The 15888-nt window shown below is 44.9% G+C and overlaps 1 protein-coding gene across 1 annotated transcript in view; it reads left to right on the top strand.

Moving 5' to 3' along the window:
* Nucleotides 1–15888, top strand: part of LOC109891894 (TANK-binding kinase 1-binding protein 1-like) — a 21311-nt gene continuing 5423 nt past the window's right edge. The window contains exons 1-4 of the mRNA XM_020484359.2: nt 1–80; nt 7164–7420; nt 8412–8540; nt 15636–15740. Of these exons, the coding sequence (XP_020339948.1) occupies nt 7187–7420; nt 8412–8540; nt 15636–15740 (468 nt within the window). The 5' untranslated portion in view covers nt 1–80; nt 7164–7186. The remainder of the gene's footprint in view (nt 81–7163; nt 7421–8411; nt 8541–15635; nt 15741–15888) is intronic.

Below are 15888 nucleotides of genomic sequence, written 5' to 3' on the forward strand. Positions count from 1 at the left end.
GGCGTCACACGCATCCACAATCCAACCATTTTCGACCCCCTTCATCGCTATGGGTTTTTCACAGCATCTCACGAGGAAACGTAAGTGTATCGTGGTATTTGTTTGACAGTGTTTATTGTTGTGCTTTTGTAGAGTCTTTTTTAATTAAACAGGTGTTAAGTAACGCTCACGGCAATGTATTTTTATTTTTTATAAAAAGAGCTCGACATGAGGAGGAAAGGGAAAAGCGCGAGCTCATTGTTTTAGTTGGGAGAGATGGAGAGAACAGCGTCGCTGTATACAGCCATGTTGTAGACTAGGCTAGCTACTGATTGCGCTACAAAGTGAGAATGGTAACGAGCACTGGTGTCTTGCCGTAAGGAGAGAAACGATATAGATGCTCTATTGTGAGTTATCACAGTGCAAATGTAGTCTACACAACCACGAATAGCATACGACGTGGTTGTTGGTTACGGAGATATTCATGCACGTGATTGATTGTTGTGTTTTTGGTAACTGTCATGACATAACTATATTATTGTCCCTATGTTGGTGCTTCTGGCTTTGAGAGATCACCACTACCGTACACTGGCCAGTTCCCGACTGGTTTAGCAGCGTAAACAAACTTGCGCTGTTCACTTGCTAGTGGTGCTGAATGCTCATGTTGACAATGCTTCAGACCAAAATGGTTGTCTCACTTATACATGTATGTAGAAATACAAACGTAGCCTACATACTATAAACGAAGTTGCCTTGGTAACGATGTCTATGAACCACCCCTATATGATAACAGGCACCAAATGCATTTTACACGGGTAGGTCAACGGAAGTTTATTCAAATTAAAATGTCCTTGATCATACTTGGTGCTTGACATTTTTGTTCAGTTATGTAAACACCATGCGTAGGTCTTTAAATGATCTAAGTTGTCCTGTTTATACGTTGAACTGTCCCTACTATGACAGACCATGACCATCGGAAAAATGTGTGCCATTAACAAAGATAGCTGGACGTGCATTTGTGGAAACAAACAGGCAGAATCCGTTAAATCAGAGGAATCGATCCTTCTGTGCATGGTGTTAAAAGCGCGGCTCACCGGTCACTGTGAGTAATTGACTGTCCATTAACCACCCAACGAACCAGTCAGAGGCTGTTAGCGAAAGGATCAGCTAACGGAACCCGCAGTGAATAGCATCTCTAAGATGCTTGACATTCGGCTTCGGTGCATAGCCGGTAACTACTGTATCTGGGGGTACTTTGGAGAGTGATGTGTTGGTATGAGAGTATTATTCAGTTAACTTATGTTACTAGTAAAGGTAATGCCTATCGGCTGAAGTATATTTTAGTAAGAAATCAGGTTTGCCTGAAAGTCATGGCTTGATTTTTGTAGCCCCATCTATTCGATGGATTTCAATTATTTCCTTTGATACAGCTGTTTTATGGAAACGTTCAAAGTTAAGTGTCTGGTGTCTTTCTTAAGGTCTAACATCACTTAATGTCCCTCCTGACATCAAGTAGGCTATTTGGCCACCTTCTGTTCTCAGACCATCCACATGCCACAATGATGATGTAGACATGTGCACCTAGCAATATTGAACATTCCTCAATGATCTTTCAAACCCACAGCTTTCTGGATGCATTGTCACCAGTTGCTTTTCAGTGTGTAAGTCAAATCCATTACTGGAGAAGACAGTACAGATAGGCCTGTACAGCACTTGATGCATGATGAAGCATGCTCGTTGGGCCATTGACAGTGATAATGATTATAATGTAGTCTATTATGTAACATGTTCCACCAGGTCGACTGTAAGAGAGGTTAAGGGGGTGCGTTCCAAGTGGCACCCTATTCGCTTTATAGTGCACTACTTTTGACTAGGGCTCTGGTCAAAAAAATGGGCACTATATAGTGAAAAGATTGCCTTTTGGAATACAACCTATGTTATGTGGAGGTGAGACACCTCGCCCATCACCAATTGCTGTGTTGTGTCTTTTGGCTGTATGATTGTGTTGGGTTTATTTTGTTTGGAGCACGTCATTCAATTGGGGCTTGTTGTAATGTGAAGGTTGATGGAGAACGGTTGGCTTTCAGTGCGTCACCTGTGTGTGTGTCTGTCATATAGAGGATATTCTGCACAGGGCTACTGTGGATTAGGTCGCTGGCTCGTTGCACACACACCTGCCTCGGTGTGTCTGTCCCTGTCTGTGTCCCAGTCTGTGTCCCTGTTTTTCTGGTCTGTCAGAACTAGGTTACCCATCTCCCCATCACAAGCGCATATGCAACATCTATTTAAGCTGTTGGCCGTGTGTGTGTGTGTGTGTGTGTGTGTGTGTGACCCCTCCCCCAGGACTGGCCTCAGTTCTCCCCTCACATGTAGGACGGTGCCAGTCCTCAATGACATCCTCTATCCTTCCATCCTCTTCCTCTCTCCTTGTTTTGCTTCATCTCTTTCCCTGGGTTTGTCCTCTCATCCCTCCCTCAAATGATATGGAAATATGTTTTCCTGCCATTTGTTTGTCTTTGCAAGGACCATGTACATTCTAAGGGCTCGATTCAATCCCTAGCGCTGGAGACGCGATGCAGCGCAATATACATTTAAAGGCAATGTTTATGCGTTTGCCCGAGACTGCATTCATGGTAAATGCTGCAGATGTCGGCTCAATTGGAAATGACCTTTAAAGCTAGTTGAAACATGCATTTTTTTTTTTACTTGTAAATTAATGATATACACATTGATTCTTGAACAGTATAATTTATACATGCCTCTCATGAGCTTAATTCAACTGTCATACCCCACCAGAACCCGAAATATAAGCTTGTTTTACTCCAATGTTTATTTTTAAAAAGAAATGTAAATCTAAACAAACATTATATATCCTCAAAACGCATAGCTCTGTGAATGAATTTGAGAGTGGTTACATTTCTGCAGGCTCATCCATCAGCTTTTTTTTACCAAATCAGAGGCGGGGTGCCTGCTTCGTCATCGTTTCTATTAAGGATTCAAGCTTTAAAGTGTCCAGTGTCAGTCCTGTACCTTTTAAGTGTCAACCTTTGGCATCATTCTGCATACACTGAAGTGGCCATTATGATAGATGCAGCCATCCATCTATAAAGTATTTGAGCTAAGTACACGATTATAAGCAGCAAGGATATAACCAATTTACTAGAGCAGGGTTCAACGTTCATCTGGAGCTGACGTGTAGTCCTACCTGAAGACCAACTCACTGGCCTTGTGGTCAGTGTCCACCCTGAGATTGAAAGTAAAAATGGGACCCGATCTCTGCGTGGCACTCAGGATTCATGAGATAGATTGGGGGTAAGGCCCTGCGGTAGACTAGTGTCATGTCCAGGGGTTGTACTTGTACATCAAGCTGCCTCACACTACAGAAATAGGAGATAGGCTCCTGCTCCTATGAGCCGTTCTGGCTCGCTCGTGCGAGGCTACTTGCTTAGGTATAACCAACAAATACAGCACTGAAGCGTACTATGATGCTAAACCATTGCAGTAGCTAGTTTACAGAAGCATAGTGCTAAACAAACACTGAACCAAAGTGTAGAAGCATATTGAATCTCTACAGTACATTTGGTTAGGCTAGTGTTTGCTCGGGGCATCCATTCTGGCTGATATCCGGAACATTAAAATATGAATTAGCCATGTGACATTGACATATGGGCTTGTTCTGATTGGCCCTGGGGTGAATGGGCTCGCTAGCAGCTCCTGTTTGACTGTCGCTACTCTGTCCTCAGAGAGAGGACATGTGTGTGTGTGTGTGTGTGTGTGTGTGTGTGTGTGTGTGTGTGTGTGTGTGAGTTGAAGCATGTGTGGGTGTGTGTGTGTAGGTGTTAGTAAATGAATGTGTGTGCGTGCTTGCGTATACTGTGTGTGTGTGTGTGTCAGTGAGTTGATGCATGTGTGGGTGGGTGTGTGTAGGTGTTAGTAAAGGAAAGATGCTTGACCCTTCTCGGCAGAAGTATAACTGTCTCCAGGCTAGGCTTCAGTCGAGGTGGAAACGCAAACCACATGCAACCAAAAGGAGACTTAGAAAAGAGGAACATTGGCAGAGGTGCCTATTTAAAAGGATTCACATGCACAGAGGCACAAACCATATGTAAGCACATACCATGGGTGGGTCCACAGAAAATGTCGAGCATCCCCTGACTTAAAACTTTCCAACTTGCACACTGTCAAGTGTTTTGATATTCTGTATTATAAACAACTCTTTGCTCCTGCCTCAGTTCCAGAAACCTGAACAACCGACAAAAAAACCCCATTCTTAACATACTTTATTGTCATGCTCTGGTGTACAGTAGCCTTAACCAACTCATTAATCCAGTTGTCATCAGTCTTGCACCCACCCAGCTGTCTCCTCCCTCCGGCGATGAATACGTGATAGAGACTCAAACAGCGGAGGGTTGGCAGGGAACGTCTGCCGCTGGGTTACATACACGTTGGGTTGTCGGGGCTAATCCGCCATTGAAACAATAACAAACCGGGCACCCTGCCTCTGTTTTGGTGAAAAGCTGAAAGATGGGGCTGGTGAAATGTAACCCCTCTCAAAACTGACCATGCGTAATATCAAATGTATAGTTTTAACCCTATTTTGGGGATATACAGTGTTTGTTTACGTTTACATTGTTTAAAAACATTAGAGTAAAACAAGCTTATATTTGGGGTTCTGATGGGGGTACGACGGTTGAACTAAGCTCATGAGGCATTTCTAAGTTCTATTCTTCAACAATCAATGGGTCGACACAGTGTACAAAACATTAGGAACACCTTCCTAATATTGAGTTGCACACCCTTTTGCCCTCAGAACAGCTTTAAATTCATCGGCGCATGGCCTCAACAAGGTGTCTAAAGTGTTCGACAGGGATGCTGGCCCATGTTGACTTCAATGCTTCCCACAGTTGTGTCAAGTTGGCTGGATGTCCTTTGGCTGGTGAACAATTCTTGATACACACGGGAAACTGTTGAGTGTGAAAAACCAAGCAGCGTTGCAGTTCTTTACACACTCAAACCAGTGCGCCTGGCACCTACTACCATACCCAGTTCAAAGGCACTTCAATATTTTGTCTTGCCCATTCACCCTCTGAATACACAATCCATGTCTCAATTGTCAAATGTTTTAAAAATCCTTCTTTAACCTGTCTCCCCCCCTTCATCTACACCGATCAAAGGCGATTTTAACAGGTGACATCAATAAGGGAATCACACCTGGATTCACCTGGTCAGTATATGTCATGGAAAGAGCCAGTGTTCCTAATGTTTTGTACACTGATTTAAGGTTGCAAAATCCCCTGGAACTTTCAATAATTACCTGGTTTCCCAGCAATCCTGGTTGGAGATTTCTGGATTCCCTTCTTGTTCTGGGAATCCTCCAAACGGGATTTCAGGGAAATCAGGGAATTTATTGAAAGTTCCCGGGATTTTGCGACCCTACACTGATTGTATATCATTGATTTCAATGTTCAACAGTGCATGTTGCAACTGCAGATTGCTCCTTTTAACTCAAAAAGCGGCTCATCTCCAACGGGCGAACCACGTGGGCGTTTACAGGATGCCACGGCACCACCCACCTGGAGCAATGTGGCAGCTGCAGTTCCGAGCTCCAGGGACAAGGGTGGTTATGTGGGGGAAACAACTGGTTGATGTCTGTTAACATGGTTTCAATGCAATCCAATTCAGACTTTATTATTATTCACCCCAGAAGGGACACCTGGGCTGGGAAAGGCTTTGTAAAACAAGGTCCCAGATTGGTTTCTAGTGGTCACTTTCTTTTTGGGGTATACTGATGTTAGAGGAGGGGTGTTGACCATGTGGGTACTTAGAAAGGGACTTTAGGGAGCTTTGAAACGCATGGTTCACCATGGTACCTGAGCTGGAAAAGTCTCTCTTTCATTGGGCTGTTTCCATATCTATTCATGCCTTTGCTATGGAGATGTTGAATGTTGTTGAATCCGAAATGAGAGATGCAGCTGGCAGACCCAACAGCATCAAAAGGACACCACTCTCTCGGGTCTCCTGTAATTGTAAATACATGAGCCAAGCTGAGCGTAACAACAGACTATGATTCAGTCCTTCAGCCTTTGCAGGCCAGGGGTCTTCAGCATGATTATATGTATATGTATGCATGATGTAGATTTGTTAGTGTATGTTTTTGTTTTTGGAGAGGGGAAGGGGAAAATAGTTCAGGGGAATCGCATTTTCTATGTGGAGTTGTATGGATACTTTAATATTGAATATATTATCGTTACAGCGTTGGCCACCTTAATGTGTTTTGGACTGGGAAACCTTCCACATACACAGGTAATGGCTGTCTGTATGTGACAGTCGGTTTGGCCTACATCTAGGCTACAGCACGCCGTGACGCTTCTATATATTTCTTTAGTTGACTATTCCAGATTTCCCGGCCGAGTGGGGAGAGGGAGCAATAGAAGAAACAAGGTGGGTTTTTATGTTTCGGGATGTGGGATGGCATAGCAATCATGGCAACAGCCAATCGGATTTAGCCGGTGGCAGATGGAGTTGGCAATGTGTAGCCTAGCCTAGACTGTGGACAGACTCTGCTGGGCAGGTTTAGCACACGCCCACTCTATATGCCCCGTCGACCATGGCTCTCACTCACACCAGAGCTGTGCCAGGGCCCATTGCTCTGCCATTTGAGCCTCGTTAGCTCCCCCTTCTGCGAGGAGAGTGCTGGCGGAGAGAGGGTAGCGCCGGAACGACCACAGCCTTCTGTTCCCTGAGTAGTGTGTGTTCACTGAACTGGAAGAGGCCTATGGGCAGCTGCCCTGTTGCCTCTATGCTGCGATGAGGTGATATCCTTCCTGTTATCCTAGCCTTCTATGCTAGAGGGCGCTGTGGTCTGTTTACAAGTCACCCAACATGAGTTACAGTGTTGTTTGGTGTTGTTGTTGAAGTGATTGTTCTTCACTCCAAAATACCAGTTTTATAAGATTCTTTGAACTGTGTCAACGCAATCTGTTGTGTTTGTGTAGATCCAACTATACGTCTCAATCCCACATGAATGGGAAAGAAGAGAGCATTTTCTGAATAAAAATCAAAAATAGTTTCCAAGTGACACCCGTTTGGGACACAGACAAAGATTGGGTATTGCAGTTCATAACATTAGTATTACAGAATGACTGACTCTAATGACTTACCCTCCTTCCTGTGTGTCCCCTCAGTTAGCCATTGACCTGCCTGAGGGATGGAGTCCCTCTTTGGGGGCGAGCTGGGCCTCCTGGGCGGGGGAGAGGGGCTGAGGGATGACGGCTGCGGCTTGGGGTCGGGGGTCAACTGGTCATCCTCACCCATCCAAGATGACATGTACCCCTCCCATTTCGCCCTGGCCGCCGCCTACCATGACATCAAGACGCGATTGGCCAGCCTGGAGCGAGAGAACAGCAGCATCAAAAGGAAGCTGAAGAACTATGAGGTCAAGGTAGGTTGACTGATCTATTCATGACAGAGGCTACGTCCCAAATGGCACCCTATTCCCTTTATACTGCACTACTTCAAAGGGAAGTCCTATGGCCCTATGGGGCCTGGTCAAAAGTAGTGCACTATATAGGGAATAGTGTGTCATTTGGTTACACAAGCATTGATTGGTCAGATATACTGATGTTGTAGGTCTACATCAGCCATCCAATGTCCCTTTTTGAATATCTTTAAAAGGCATCCCCCTTAAAGGGATAGTTAGGGATTTTAACCCTTCATCTTCTTCCCCAGCGTTAGATTAACTCTGGATACGATTTTTATGTATCTGAGTCCAGTATGAAAGAAGTTGGAGGTAGTTTAACAAGAAAATGCTAACTAGCCTAGCACAAAGACTGGAAGTGCTAGTTATTCCCATATACTTCCAGTCATTTCGCTAATGCTAGTTAGCAAACGTGCAAATGCTAGATAGCAACTTTCTCAAAACTGCATGCAGATACATAAAAATGGTATCCACAAATTCATCTGACTGTGGGAAAGTAGATACAACTTCATTGCCAAAATCCCAAACTATCCCTTTAAAGCTATCACTGATTTTCCATGACTGAAATGGTAATAGCTTTTCTATGGAACCTGTGCTTTCACCTCTGTAATTGAGTTCGATCAGGGATTACTCCCAGGAGAGGAGGGAGGGAGGCTTGATTTTGAAAGTATTGAAACATTCAGACATACCTGAATGAGGCCATTATTCAGTTGAAACTCACACAAAGCTTGTGGTAGAGGAAGGTTATTTCCTAGCCTCTAATAATAATCTGACCTCGACTTGCACTCGTGTAACTCTTTTTTCTCTTCTCCTTTTGCTTTTTCCATCTATCTTTTGTGCTGTGACACTCCGTGTCCTATTCTCACCGTCTTCCTTTGATCTACTTTCTCACCTACTCATCTAATTTTCCTCCTCTGTCCTTCTCTTGTACCTCTCCCCTCCTCCTCTCTCTCAGTTCCCTATGATCAGTGAGTTTGAGGAGGAGAGGACCCTACAGTGCTGCTCCTGTGAACCCAAGGAGACCTGCCTACTGCAGTCAGAGACCACCAACCTGCAACAGAGAGTCAACTCACTCACACAGGAGGTAAGACATGGAGGAAGAGAGGAGAGGGTAGAGGCAGAGAGGGGAGAGTGAGGAGAGAAGAAGAGAGGGGAGAGTGAGGAGAGAAGAAGAGAGGGGTGAGGGATGCAAGACGGAGGGAAGGGAGGGTTGTGAGGGGAGAGAGAGGTAGTAGAGGAGTAAAGAGGGAGAGGGGTGGTAGGAACTGCACATCTAACACATTTTACTTTCTGCTACACTTTTCCTGTAATGGCATATTTTCTCTATTCCATCCCATAAATATGACCACTGCCCTGGTGAGAGAGGGGCTATTTCAGACACAGGCTCGCCTCAGGCTTCACTGCACGTCCGTAGAGATGATGGCCGTGTGGCACTTTGGATTGCAAGTTTACAAACAAAATGAAGCTTCTTCGTTCAAGCGTATAAAACATAGACTTTCTAATATTCTAATCCTCTAATTCTAATACCTTATAAGTGGCAATAAATGAAGGCTGTTTTGTGCAGTAAATTCAAGATATCATATGAGTAAGTGTGAGTAAGTACGGTCAAAAAACTCTACCGCTCCCCCGTCTAACCAAGACTCCTCCTCGTAGGCCCGACTTCCTCCCTCCAATAACCTTTCCTTCTCTCATAGCCACTGCACCGGCCACAAGCGGGGTATAGTCATCTCCAATAATGGCTTCACACTAATAATTCAACTTATAATGCTCTGGTTATTGTAAACAAATAGGCTATTTGGCTTTAACATTCCGGCCCCTAATTGTAAAACCCACAAAATGCATAATCAGTTACCTAAAATATTTCAAGTAGAGCCCATAACAACAAAAACTATACTGCATCAGAGTGTAATCGTAGTTCATAATTGTCTACGGTCCTACATAGACCTAGATGTATGGTTGTGTGTCAGTGAAAAATCCATAGTTCCTGAGCTCGACATCTTGGGATGCATGTCACTTAAAAATGGAGGTTGGGGCCCAACATCAGGCTTTTTTCATAGGTTTAGTCTGCCTCAATGAGCAGAGAGAGCTTGGTGATGGGCCTGTCTAAAATGCTAGTCTTTGTCTTAACTAAGATACTCCGGACTAGGCCTTTAGCCCCTGGCAGGGCCTTCACCAGGCATCCCATTAACCATGAGTTTCTTGGAGCTATCTCATCCATGATGACAACCAGGTCTCCAGGAGTGAAATTTCTCCTAGTGTTATTCCACTTGCTCATTTTCCTGCATCAATGGGAGATATTCCCTAACCCACCTCTTCCAGAAGATGTCGGGAATGTACTGCACTTGCCTATACCTTCTCCTGGAGTGCAGGTCTCCTCTCTGGAATAGCCCGGGGGGACATGAAAGGTTTTGCCCTCAGCAGAAGCAGGTGGTTAGGAGTGAGAGGCTCAAGGTCGTTGGGGTCGTTGGTCACCGTTGGTAATGGCCTGTCATTTATGATTTGCCTCGACCTCGCACAGAGTTGTTTGCAATGCCTCGTCATCCGGTGCTTGTTCTTTGAGGATTGATGCTAGAATCTTCTTCACTAGCCGAATCAGCTTTTCCCATACTCCTTCATGGTGGGCTCCTGAGGGAGGGTTGAACGACCATTTTACTCCAACGTTCCGTAATGTGTTCTGGATCTCCTTGTGATCCAGTTCCTTCAGAGCCTCCGCTAGCTCCCTTTGTGCACCCGCAACGTTTGTGCCATTATCAGTTCTGATACTAGAGACTGGGCCTCTTCGGCAGGTAAATCTAGGCAAAGCGTTAATGCAAAAAGCTGTGTCTAAGTAGCTATCAACCTCTAGATGGATGGCGCGACAAACAAGGCAGGTAAAAATCACACCCCATCACTTCACAAGAGAGCAGCCTCGCTTGACCTGTATAGGCCCAAAGTAGTCCATACCCACATGTGTAAAGGGTGGCAGGTCACACGGTCCTGTGGAAGGTCAGCCATCTTTTGTTCTCCAGCTTTGGCCTGCATTCACCTACAGAAGACACAGCTCTTGATGATCTTTCTTGCCAATGCATTGGCACAAGGCATCCAAAAGCATTGGCTAAGTCTGGACAGCATATGGCCCCTCCCACAATGACCAACCTGCTCATGAATCTGTCGTAGGATCAGTTTGGAGGTGAGGGAATCTTTTGTCAGTATCATGGCGTTCTTCAGCTCCATAGGCATGGATCCTTTATTTATCCGCCCTCCTACTCTCAGTAGGCCTTTATCCATGATTGGATTAGGTCCATCTTACCGATTCCTTTAGCACATTGACTCCCTTTCTCTATCTTCAGGTGCTGCTTCTGCTCGTAGCAGATAATTGCTTGCTCAGCTTCCTCCATGTCCTCCACAGTGAGGCTTTGTGTCTTGACAGACAGCTTGAGCTGGGTCGAGCGGGTAATTCAAACCTTCATGTTCTGGCTTGATTGGAGCAGCGGCCCTTTTAGCTTCAGCATCCAAGCTGTTCCAAGTTGAATAGTGCTCGGTCAGCTTGCTAGTTGGACTCTCCTCTGTCACGCTCACACTCTTTATCGTGAGATCCTTCCTTACCTCGGGGTCGTCCTGAGGGATAGAGCCCAGCTGTGGATTCTTTGGCCATTGTGTTTCTGGTTTCCCAAAACTCTGGTCCTGCCAGCCATCTTGAAGTCAGAAAGGTCTCAATGTTCAGGCCACGTGAGGTGTCGTCAGCTGGGTTCTGTTTTGTATTGATGTATCTCCACTGCTCTCCTCTTGACAGATCACGAATCACGAAGACTTGGTTCGCTACAAAAGTATGGAATCTTGTAGTCTTGTTGTTGATATATAAAGTCGAGTCTTGTAGTTCAATCTGGACCTCTGTTCTGAGCAGCCGATCTACTCGCACAGCTAGTGTTGATGCTGAATTCCAGCCTGGGGATTGTCTTCTGCTTAATCAACCTCTCTTTCATCTCGTCTGAGATCCCCAAGGATTGGAAAGCTGCCGCAGTCATCCCCCTCTTCAAAGGGGGAGACACCCTGGACCCAAACTGTTACAGACCTATATCCATCCTGCCCTGCCTATCTAAGGTCTTCGAAAGCCAAGTCAACAAACAGGTCACTGACCATCTCGAATCCCACCGTACCTTCTCCGCTGTGCAATCTGGTTTCCGAGCCGGTCATGGGTGCACCTCAGCCACACTCAAGGTACTAAACGACATCATAACCGCCATCGATAAAAGACAGTACTGTGCAGCCGTCTTCATCGACCTCGCCAAGGCTTTCGACTCTGTCAATCACCATATTCTTATCGGCAGACTCAGTAGCCTCGGTTTTTCGGATGACTGCCTTGCCTGGTTCACCAATTACTTTGCAGACAGAGTTCAGTGTGTCAAATCGGAGGGCATGCTGTCCGGTCCTCTGGCAGTCTCTATGGGGGTGCCACAGGGTTCAATTCTCGGGCCGACTCTTTTCTCTGTGTATATCAATGATGTTGCTCTTGCTGCGGGCGATTCCCTGATCCACCTCTACGCAGACGACACCATTCTATATACTTTCGGCCCGTCTTTGGACACTGTGCTATCTAACCTCCAAACAAGCTTCAATGCCATACAACACTCCTTCCGTGGCCTCCAACTGCTCTTAAACGCTAGTAAAACCAAATGCATGCTTTTCAACCGGTCGCTGCCTGCACCTGCATGCCCGACTAGCATCACCACCCTGGATGGTTCCGACCTAGAATATGTGGACGTCTATAAGTACCTAGGTGTCTGGCTAGACTGCAAACTCTCCTTCCAGACTCATATCAAACATCTCCAATCGAAAATCAAATCAAGAGTCGGCTTTCTATTCCGCAACAAAGCCTCCTTCACTCAAGCCGCCAAGCTTACCCTAGTAAAACTGACTATCCTACCGATCCTCGACTTCGGCGATGTCATCTACAAAATGGCTTCCAACACTCTACTCAGCAAACTGGATGCAGTCTATCACAGTGCCATCCGTTTTGTCACTAAAGCACCTTATACTACCCACCACTGCGACTTGTATGCTCTAGTCGGCTGGCCCTCGCTACATATTCGTCGCCAGACCCACTGGCTCCAGGTCATCTACAAGTCTATGCTAGGTAAAGCTCCGCCTTATCTCAGCTCACTGGTCACGATGGCAACACCCATCCGTAGCACGCGCTCCAGCAGGTGTATCTCACTGATCATCCCTAAAGCCAACACCTCATTTGGCCGCCTTTCGTTCCAGTACTCTGCTGCCTGTGACTGGAACGAATTGCAAAAATCGCTGAAGTTGGAGACTTTCATCTCCCTCACCAACTTCAAACATCAGCTATCTGAGCAGCTAACCGATCGCTGCAGCTGTACATAGTCTATTGGTAAATAGCCCACCCTTTTCACCTACCTCATCCCCGTACTGTTTTTATTTATTTACTTCTCTGCTCTTCTGCACACCAATATCTCTACCTGTACATGACCATCTGATCTTTTATCACTCCAGTGTTAATCTGCAAAATTGTAATTATTTGCCTACCTCCTCATGCCTTTTGCACACATTGTATATAGACCCCCCCTTCGTTTTCTACTGTGTTATTGACTTGTTAATTGTTTACTCCATGTGTAACTCTTTGTTGTATGCTCACACTGCTATGCTTTATCTTGGCCAGGTCGCAGTTGCAAATGAGAACTTGTTCTCAACTAGCCTACCTGGTTAAATAAAGGTGAAATAAAAAAAAAAAAAAAAAAAAATGGGCTTCACTCTGGACTTACCTAGCACAAATCCAATGTGAACCTTTTCTTCTTCGCCTGTGAGCCTCAAGTAGCTTGCAATTCCGCAGCCTTGTTCACTTGCGTCGCAGAAGTGATGCATCTGAGCAGATTTAACTGGACCAAAGATTTCAGGCTTCATGCATCTATTCACCTGGAATCTGGAAAGCTGGTCTAACTCTGAGAGCCATCTTTGTCATGGTTTACAGAGTTCCTCTGGAATGGGCTCATCCCAGCCACACTTGATCTTGCAGAGCTCTTGGAGGATCTGCTTGGCCTTCAGAATAAAGGGAGCAAAGACACCTGGTGGATCGTAGAATGAGCTTACGGTTGATAGGATACCTCTTCTGGTAGCTGCTCGGCCCTTGATCATGACCCGGTAGGTGAATAGGTCATTCTTGATGCTCCTTTGGATACCAAGCGCTCGTTCGAAAGGTAGCTTTTCTCTGTCGAGATCCAGTTCCTTTATCTGCTTGGCTTTATGTTCATCAGGGAGGGAGGCCAATACAGCACGGCTGTTACTGACCCATTTGGTCAACTCAAATCCACCTTGAGAGCACAGATCTCTGAGATCTCTTGTGAGAGCTATAGGTTGCTGTTCTGTGCCCACTGACTTGAGACAGTCATCAACATAGAAGATATACAGAACAGTATCGGTAACCTCCTTATCATATTTCTGATCTTCTGCAACCATTGTTTGTGGGTCCTGTTGAGTATTTTTCCATGTTTCCACCTCATTCAGAAATGCCGCAAAAGTCTCCATCTTTGGCTCAAACCAATCAATTGTCTCATTCCTTTAATTCATCAGGTCACAATATTTGCACCGATTCATGAGCCTCCTTAAATTCAGTGAGGATCGAATCAAATATTTCAACAGCTTCAATTTACAATTTCAAAACGTCCTTCCTTAAGCAAAGCCTCAAATTCCGTTCATTTTGCATGTGCACCGTCCATGTTTGCCTCTACGCATAGAGCTGAGCAACTTTAATTCGTCTTTATTTTCTGCCATAGCAGTGATTTGGGTTTGCCCGTGATACATTTATTTCCCCTTTTATTCACTTTGACACTTTGTCGTTTCAATACGTTCACACGTTTTGATTCGCGCAGTTCATTCCTTCCTATGATTGCGCCTTATAGCTCAGTCGGTATATTTTCATTTGCAACACGCAAAGTAATTCCATTGTAATTTATTTGTTTAGTATTTTAGTTTCTGTTTATCAAACATTAGCTCCCATCGGTACTTCCATCCTTTGCTTGACCAAACAATTGTATGGAACCGATGAGTTCCTTCAAAAAAATTCTCAGTGGTTACTCAGGACTGCAGAATTGTAGGACTTGAAATCCTTCCAGAGAACGGTCCTCCAGGTCCAAGTGCGCTTCAGTTAAAGAACAATAATCCAGCACGTGTAGCGGAGCTTTCGGGCTGAGATTTTTGACTAATGTAATGGCACAAGACTATTCCATCCCATAAATATGACCACTGCCCTGGTGAGAGAGGGGCTGTTTTAGACACACACTCGCCTCAGGCTTCACTGCAGGTCCGTAGAGATGATGGCCGTGTGGCACTTTGGATTGCAAGTTTACAAACAAAATGAGGCTTCTTCGTTCAAGAATATAAAACTTAGACTTTCTAATATAAAAGATGGGAAAACAAAAATGTTCCTAAAAATTCCTCTAATTGTAATACCTTATATGTGGCAATAAAGGAAGGCTATTTTGTGCAGTAAATTCAAGATATCATATCAAGCTGCTTACCTATTGCAGATTCAGTCTTCCCAGCCTGGTGCAGGTCTACAATTTTGTTTCTGGTGTCCTTTGACAGCTCTTTGGTCTTGGCCATAGTGGAGTTTGGAGTGTGACTGTTTGAGGTTGTGGACAGGTGTATTTTATACTGATAACAAGTTCAAACAGGTGCCATTATTACAAGTAACGAGTGGAGGACAGAGGAGCCTCTTAAAGAAGAAGTTACAGGTCTGTGAGAGCCAGAAATCTTGCTTGTTTGTAGGTGACCAAATACTTATTTTCCAAAAATAATTCATTAAAAATCCTACAATGTGATTTTCTGGATTTTCTTTTCTCATTTTGTCTGTCATAGTTGAATATTACAGGCCTCTCATCTTTTTAAGTGGGAAAACTTGCACAATTGGTGGCTGACTAAATACTTTTTTGCCCCACTGTAAGTGCGGTCAAAAAACTATACTGCTCCCCCGTCTAACCAAGACTCCTCCTCGTAGGCCCGACTGCCTCCCTCCAATAACCTTTCCTCCTCTCATAGCCACTGCACCGGCCGCAAGGGGGGTATAGTCATCTCCAATAATGGCGTCACACTAATAATTGAACTTATAATTCTCTGGTTATTGTATACAAATAGGCTATTTATCGCTAACATTTCCCTTTGTATATCTCCACCTTTCCCTCAGCTCCAGAAGAGTAAAGAGCGAGAGGAGAGACTCGAGGATGTAATTCAGGCCTATGAGAAGATCCACATGGAGAAGAGTAATGTTCAGAGAGACCTGGACAAGATGGTGAGACCCAGTAGGAAACAGTGCCCCCTCCTGGACACCATGAGTAGTACTGGTAGAGCGATGGCAGGAGGGGACAGTAATTATAGGCTAAAGCATTATAATGAAATAGAATCCTTTACATACTAATTTAAGCAAACACTATATTGAC

This window comes from Oncorhynchus kisutch, linkage group LG6 (assembly GCF_002021735.2).
Source record: "Oncorhynchus kisutch isolate 150728-3 linkage group LG6, Okis_V2, whole genome shotgun sequence".
In the NCBI taxonomy this organism is placed as follows: Eukaryota; Metazoa; Chordata; class Actinopteri; order Salmoniformes; family Salmonidae; genus Oncorhynchus; species Oncorhynchus kisutch.